We start from the raw sequence: 8,375 nt of genomic DNA, 5'->3' as shown, positions 1-8,375 counted from the left end.
CTTAGCATGGTATAANGGCTAGTGCAGGTATAGTCTCTAGAACCTTCTTTTGTCCATTCACATTTTCTGTAATGTATAGGAACTCTCTAGTTCCTTCACCCTTGGTTTCCACATGATAACCATTTAATCTTATATCTTTAAAGCTCAACAAATTTCTCTTGGAGCTGGGTGAATATAAGGCATCACTTAATTCAATGTGTGTTCCCTTAGGCAACAACACGTGAGCCTGGCCGTAGCCCTCTATAAGGTTTGTTATACCCGCAATTGTACTAACATTGGCACTTTTCATGGTGAGGTTTATAAAATATCTTTTATCTTTTAAAATAGTGTGGCTGGATCCACTGTCCACCACTAGTTCACTCATATCCTCAGCCATTTCTATAAAACAACATTTATGTTTTAACTCAATAAGGCAAAATAATTTATAAAATAAATCCTTGAATTTAAACCAAATCAATTATCCAATACATAGAAATAAATCAAGCATAAAAGCATAGTCTTAAACCAAAATAAAAACCGAAAATTCATTCATCCTCTGTAAAGAGGTCGGAAGTCTCTAGAGAGTCATCATTCTCATGATCGAAGTCTCCTTCATCATCGAGATGCACCAAGTTAGCTTCTGGGTTCTTCTTCAAACTTTCTTGATATGCATCAATAAGATGTTTGGGAGTTCTGCAGTTTTTCATCCAGTGGTTTGACATACCACATCGGTGACAAACCGATTTTGCCTTAGCTTGTGGCTTGGAGATACCACGGCCTCTACCACCGCGTCCGCGGCCGGCTTGGCCCCCTCGACCACCACGTCCTCTGCCACCACGGCCACGGCCGTAGTGTCTCTCTCTGTGGACGTAGTTGGTCTCTTTGGGCTCTTTAGGCTCCTTAGGTTCTGCAGAATTTTTCTTTCCCAAATCCACTTTGTGTGCTTCTGGTAATGGGGCTGTACCAGGAGGTCTCATAGCACTATTCATCAGCAACAGCTCATTGTTATGCTCAGCTAGCAGTAACACCTCATTTAGTTCCCCATACTCGGTATACTTTGTTTGCCGGTATTGTTGCTGAAGAACCATGTTGTTAGGGCTAAAGGTAGACAAAGTCTTATCAATTAGCTCCTTCTCCGTAACCACCGTACCACACAGCCTAAGGACTGAGACAATCCTAAAAAGCTCAGAATTATATTCGTCCAGGGTTTTGAAATCCTGGATCCTTAGGTGTTTCCACTCATACTCGGCCTTTGGAAGGAGCACCGTCTTCTGGTGCCCATATCGCCGTTTAAGCGTTGTCCAAAGGTCGAGAGGGTCCTCAATAAATAGGTACTGGTTCTTGAGACTCTCAGCAATGTGGTGATGCATATGCTGGATACACTTGTTCTTATTCTTGTCCGAGGTCTTGTTACCCTCTTCGACACACTCGAACAAGTCCTTTGACTTCAAGTTGATCTTGGTGTTCATTGCCCATAGCAAGTAATTGTCACCAGAAGCATTCAAGACTGGATAGTCTAAGCTCTTAAGGTTTACCATCTGCATACAACAGAAATAGACATCCGAATATTAGCATGCGATATTTGAGATCGAACCATGCACTTAATCAATAGGACATGCGATATTTGAGATCGAACCATGCCTCAGGCCATGCGATATTTAAGATCGAACCATGCCTTCCCATATTTGGTTTTTGGTTTAAATTCATGCATGCAAGACAACAAAAGCAAATAGGCTAATGCATGCAACAATCTTAGGTAGGATTTCCTTTTTCTTAACTTTCCTATTTAGTCTAGGATTTAGTCTTTTAAATCTTTTGGATAATTGCTAATTATTTTAGAGACTTATCATGATCAATATTTTAATTCCAAATTCAAGTTTCACAATTATGGAAATTTAACAAAAACTTTTCATGATCGGATTCAACCTAGATCACAAGACTAATTCGAAATTCATGCAGTCAATTCAATTCTCTTAAACAATTTCGATTTCTATAAGCATGAATCAATCCAAGTTTTAAATCTCCTAGAACAGTTAGATCAAATCCTATCTTATGATCCTAACAATTTTAATTCTAGGTTCTTATGCAACATAAACAATCAAGCAATCTTAAACTATTCAGTCAACCAATTCGGATTTTAAAGCTTGATGTATATGGTGCAATTTCTCAAACAATCTAACAACCTAAGCAACCGATTTTAAGTCTTAGGATTTAGGGAATTTAAAGTTTGTTAGATTGTATACTTGGATGTTTTAGGGTTGCATAGTTTTAAGTTCAAGTTCGATCATAGGGTTTTGAGAAGGTTCGAACTTTGTTTACCTTAACACCTTAGGGTTCTGACTGGATAGGATCTGGGAGCTAAAGACCTCAGATATCACGAACCACGAACCTTGAACTGCTTCCACGAACCACGAACAGCCTCCACGCGAACAGCTCCTTGTGCGCGAACTCACCCCCGAACCAAGTAACCGTGTAAACCTCGATAGGGTTTTGAGAAAACTTGATCTCGAGCTAAGGATGCTTGAGTATCAACAGAAAGAACTTCGAGATCAAGAGAGAATCTCAAAGGAGGTGAAGAACAAGAGGCGGTTTAGGGTTTGGAAGGAGAAGAAGAATCGGCGGCTGCCTATTAGGGTTTTAGGGTTAGAGACTCGTGCTGATAACGTGTTATATAAGTAGAGTTTAGGGATAAAGCTCTTGTGTTTCTTATTATTGATTCCCAAAGATTACATGCATATATATAGTAGATTACAAGTCTAGGGTTAAACCGACTAAGGAAAGTAATGGCCGACTAAGGCTTCGGCTAATGGACCGAAGCTATATGGACTGAATATAGCCGATGGACCGAGACTCCATGGCTTAGTATATGGGCCGGTCTAGTGAGTCCACTAAGTGTATCACAACATACTTATCTTGTTGTTATCATTATTGTCCCTATACCACAAAACCCATAAATGAATGAACTATGTAGTTGATATTATGTTGACTTGATTTCTCTAAACAAAATTAGTAAATTAGGGTGAACAATGCAAACACCCAAGACGCTCAAATGACACCAAATGATGCTACTCCCTTCAAACCGCGCAACAAACCCTTAGCAGTGTTGTCTCGTTTATCTAGAGAAGCAGATTATTTTGGATTTAGCAATGTGATATAGACTGTTTGATAATTTTTTCAGTATGAATTTTTACACATCAAATAAAATAAATACCAATAACAGAAAATAAAATAAATACCAATAACATAAAGTATTAATATAGAATAACATATTAAACAAAATGATATACTATAAAATAGTACTTTAAGGATACAAGAAAATAAAGTAACATAAGCAAGTAAAGTTACATGAACACATAAATATTACAAAAATTAAAATACTACAAAAATACTAATAATGACATAATTCTTGAAAAGTAACCAGATAATGTCCATATAGAATTGGTGTAATTAAAATTTGTTCTTGTTTTTGAGTTTTTTTTTGTATGATTCTTACTTGTTCAAATCAAATAACGGTATTTACTATCGACGACGATGTTTCAAATTTGTTAACAAAATTTAATATTCTTCCTTCATTCCATTTAATTCCTTTTTTTTTTATTTTGCATATATAATTGAGTTCTCTCATAACTATTTCCCCAGTTGATGCATTTTCTTAAAACAAAAAAAAAAAATAATGATTTTATGAAACTAAAAGTTTAACATGTGAATTATTCTGCCTTCAACAATATCCGTTTTGAGTTTTGCTTTTTTGATCCGATGAGACGATGTGATAAATTTGATTCACATCATCATTACTTGATTGAAAATGGAAACATTCCTACTAGAGATTATAATGTTGTAGAGTACATACGTTGCACATGTTTATTAGTGTTTTTCATAATTTATTTGTAAGTTACTAAGTTGTGTCTTAACTAGTGTGTTTATTATAATTTATAGGTAATTTTATATTGTAATATAATGTTTTTTTAACTAATATTGATTGTAATATAATGTTTTGTTATTATTTATGTGTTTTATAGTTCTTATGTAAAAAATTTTATGATCTTAATTAATTATGAACAATATGAGAACTATAATGTAAAATACAAAATTTTAAAGTTAAATTTGAGGTTTTAGCATTAAAGAGAACACCTTCAATTTTCAAAATTTTAAAGGTGCCATATCTTTTGGAAATATGATATAACCGCAAAATTTTGATATACCGATTAATATAGAACTTACAAAAAAAATTAAATGATTATCTAAACAAAGTGAATATATAGATGAAAAGGAAAAACAAATTCGATTTTAGAGTTGAATAAGTATCATTGTGCTTTGTCTTCCACAGTAAGAAAATTTTAATTTTTGATCATTGTTACTTGGAAAAAATATTTTTGAATAGATGATTTTTCAGAAAATGATCAATTCTATATATAATTTTATTTTTATTTTTGAAAATTTGAAAATATTTAAACATATAATGTGGGGGTATAAAAAATAGAAGTTTATGGTGATCACTTTATATTTGAAAATTTTTGAGTTAGCGAAAAGTTTTTTACCACTGTCAGTGATATTGACATCTACAAAAATAATACGAAATAACTAAATTTTAAAACCAGTTAAAAGAAATAAATAAAATTCTTTTAGTGTTATCATCTCATGTCCTATTATTATACTATAGAAACATGAATTAATCTTCAAACATATCTCTATTTTTATTTCTAAATTTTACACTAGAGTAAAATCTACTCTAAATCAACTTCTAATTTTACTTCTAAAATATAAATTATTATTTTCTTCTTTATATATATAGAACATTTGTATTATTTTTTCTATAATATATATAGTTAAACTTTGTTATTTACAACGTAGTCATTCAACTTTCACTTATTTTATATTTATAACTAAATAAATATTTAAAGTTCTTAATAAGTGCACTTCGGAAAACCAAGTTCTTAACAAAATAATGAAAAGAAAAAAAGAATTAAATAGTCAACCGACTCAATATATCAAACCACTACAAAAGCGCCACGTGTAGTCCAAGAAAAACGTATGGCCTGTGTCTCTCTCACGCCACCTCTTATTCTCTTTCTCTACCTCCTCGAACCTTCCTTTCTAACAATTCCACTTTTTCTCGAACAAACCAAAAAAAATAAAAAGTATTTTGAAAAAAAAAGGTCAGAAGAAAGAAACTGTCAAAAGCCACCGTTGAGAATTTTTTCTTCATTGTCTCTCTGAAAATGGCGTCGTTCAATGAAGCACCTCCTGGAAACCCCAAAGCCGGTGAAAAGATCTTCAGAACCAAGTGCGCTCAGTGTCACACCGTCGAAAAAGGCGCCGGTCACAAACAAGGTCCGTCTTCTGAATCCCTCTTTAGATCTAAAAATTATCTGTATCATCATCAGTCGTTTGATTTGATCTCATCTTTCTGAATCTGGATCTACCGCATCGGTGATTAGCTTGAGCGATTTGAATCTTTCCGTTTTGTGTGTTTGGATTCGTATGTGTATTGATTTGGAACTTTTTTCTGACGAACGCAGGACCTAATTTGAATGGATTGTTTGGAAGACAATCAGGAACAACACCAGGGTATTCATACTCAGCTGCTAACAAAAGCATGGCTGTGAATTGGGAGGAGAAGACTCTTTACGATTACTTGTTGAACCCCAAGAAGGTATTGCTCTCTCTCTTTTTTTTTTTTTTTTTTTTTTTTGGTGNTGATGGATTAGGTTTATGATTGTTCTTAAGCAACCTAATTTAAATATTTTTAAAGTTATACAAGAAACCCCAATGTGTTTGTTCTTCTTTTTTGGTTTGTGAAAAATCTATATAATTTGTGTATCCTTAATGGATTTCCATCATAGTTTCTGAGGTTCTTGATTGTTCATAAGCTACCTTGTGTGGTTTTTTTTAGAGTTTTAGAGATTGTTTTGTTGCTAAAACAATTCGGAGGTAGTGTTGTTAAGCTGATCCACACGCAAACCCTGTTTCGCTTGTTCTCTTTATATTTGTGAAATTTCACTTCCATCTTTCAAAATCGTGCTCCATAAAGCTTTTTGGTGTATGAAACATCTCTATATATATGCCCCCATTTGTTTTCTATTCGATGAGATATTTAGCAACATTGTTTTTTAGTTACTTTCTATAGTCTGAATCATAAGATTGTCCCCTCAAAGTGTTGTTTGAGTTTATATGTACCTGAGTCCTCTCTTCTCTATGTGGGTTGTATTTTTCTCATTAAGCTGATATGAAGAGATTGAATCTTTCTTTGCTTGTTCTTTACAGTACATTCCTGGAACGAAAATGGTGTTTCCTGGGCTGAAAAAGCCGCAAGATCGTGCCGATCTCATTGCTTACTTGAAGGAAGGTACTGCATAAGGCAGGCTCATCTGGGATATATGAAGCATCAGCTTTATTCCTCCAGTGCATTTTTTTCTCACAGATCAATAAATCAGACCAAAAAATTTGTGGTCTTGAACTGGGCGTTTTGTATGGTTTTTTTTTTCTTTTTTTTTTTTTTACTTTGTTGATGAGGCGAGTTTTGCCTCTTATAAAGTCGAATATTCTTCGTTATTGATGTTTTTAACCAATTCCTACCATGAAAATTTATGAGATTTTTTTTTTTTTTTTTTCATTCAAAATTGCCAACTTTTGTTACGAGCAATGTCAACCGGAGTATCTTTAACATCATCAGATCATCTGAAAAGATAAAAATGTTCTCGCCACCAAAGTGTCTTTGTCTAACTGTCACGTTTGTTAAGTCCGAGTCTTATGCATTTGTTTCGTAGTTGATTAGTTTTTGAAGCTAGTTAGTTGTAATAAGTTTGAGGAGTTTGTTGCTTTATTCTTCTATTTAAACTAGTCGAGTCTGTATTTATTTATTAACACTTTTTTTTTTAACAGAACAATTCAGTTCAGTATTTTCTCCCTAATTCATAATAAGTGGTATCAGAGCGATTTAAAATTCTTTGTGAGTTTGAGCCGAAAGAGAGAAAAGTGAAAATGGGTTTAGTATTCCGAATTTGAGGGAGATAGAGATGCGTGGTTGAGTATTCCAAAATTTGATGATGATTATGAGCATTGGGCTATGCTCATGAAGAATCTGTTACGGTTGAAGGAATGGTGGGATCTTATTGAGACGGATGTCTCATAGCCGGAGAAGTGCGTGATCATGATTGGTGCACAAAGGATAGAGCTCGCGAAACTGAAGCTCAAGGATCTAAAGGTGAAAAACAACCTCTTTGCGTCGATTAACAAGATGATATTGAAGACGATAGCAAAGAATGATAGTTTGAAGGACATTTGGGAGAATCAATGTGATGAGACCGAGGAAAGCTTGACCAAAGAACAAAGACATGAGGAGCAGCTTGAACCAAAGGAAGCACCGGAGGAGCAGCTTGTACCAGCAGAAGCAGCGGAGGAAGCATTGATCGTCCCGGCGGATCCTCTAACAAGGTCACTGTCCAAGAAGTTCAACCAAGCCATCAATGGAATACTTAAAGGAGTTGGACAAAAAGCTAGAAGACGTGGCTCAAACTACTTTCACCATGATCACAGCTCAAGGTGCTCGGTAAAGGGTAAAATGTTGCTTTGGCGCTCTTTTTCCCTTGGTCAAGTTTTGTCCCATTGGGTTTTCTTGACAAGGTTTTTAATGAGGCCTAAAACCATCTCTAATGGTTTTCTCTATTTTTTCCTCTATAATAGAGGAACTCTATAATAAAGGTGAGTTTTACTCCAATGGTCCTCTATTCTCACCTCTAAAATAGAGATTCCTCTATTTATAAAGGAACCTTTGTAAAAAAAAATAGGGTTCCTCTATAAATAGAGAAAAAAATAGCAATCTCTATTATAGAGTTCCTCTATTATAGAGGCAAAAATAGAGGACCATTGGAGATACCCTAAGTAACATTTTCAAGCCCCCTCCCAGCCCAAGTCGTGGTCCAAGGTTCATTACAAAAGCCTTGGCCCATTTTCTATCTTTTTCTCATTCAAAAACAATGCATTTAATGTTTTGTCATTTCCTAGACATCTTGCATGAACTTGACATTGTTAAAGCTCTTGCAAGGCTGTCTAGGGTTTTATTTCTCTTCTCTCCTTCGTCCCCCCCTTCTCCTATAAAAAGACAATGTATATCTTCTTTGTTTTTCATCAAACATTTTAATCAAAAACTTCTTTCTACTTGTTTGATCTGAGAAGTGTGTAATATATTCTCAACTTGTTTTCTTCTTAGTGTGTCATATCTAAGTTGAACTCGAGCCTGAAGTCTAAGAGATTTTCATCTCTCTTGGAAGTTCACTTCAATCCCCTTTTCTATCCGCTGCATCATTTCACCATTCCATCTCTTTCAATCCGCTGCATNCATCTTGCATGAACTTGACATTGTTAAAGCTCTTGCAAGGCTGTCTAGGGTTTTATTT

The 8,375-nt window shown here is 34.6% G+C and overlaps 1 protein-coding gene across 1 annotated transcript; it reads left to right on the top strand.

Annotated features, from left to right (window-relative positions):
• Positions 5,068-6,548, top strand: LOC104721393 (cytochrome c-2). The gene is made up of 3 exons (XM_010439366.2): positions 5,068-5,310; positions 5,499-5,632; positions 6,244-6,548. Exons 1-3 carry the CDS (start codon positions 5,199-5,201, stop codon positions 6,334-6,336), a joined length of 339 nt encoding a protein of 112 aa, XP_010437668.1. The 5' UTR covers positions 5,068-5,198; the 3' UTR covers positions 6,337-6,548.

This window comes from Camelina sativa, chromosome 2, assembly GCF_000633955.1.
Source record: "Camelina sativa cultivar DH55 chromosome 2, Cs, whole genome shotgun sequence".
Lineage (NCBI taxonomy): Eukaryota > Viridiplantae > Streptophyta > Magnoliopsida > Brassicales > Brassicaceae > Camelina > Camelina sativa.
This window is presented reverse-complemented; position numbering and strand designations above follow the sequence as displayed.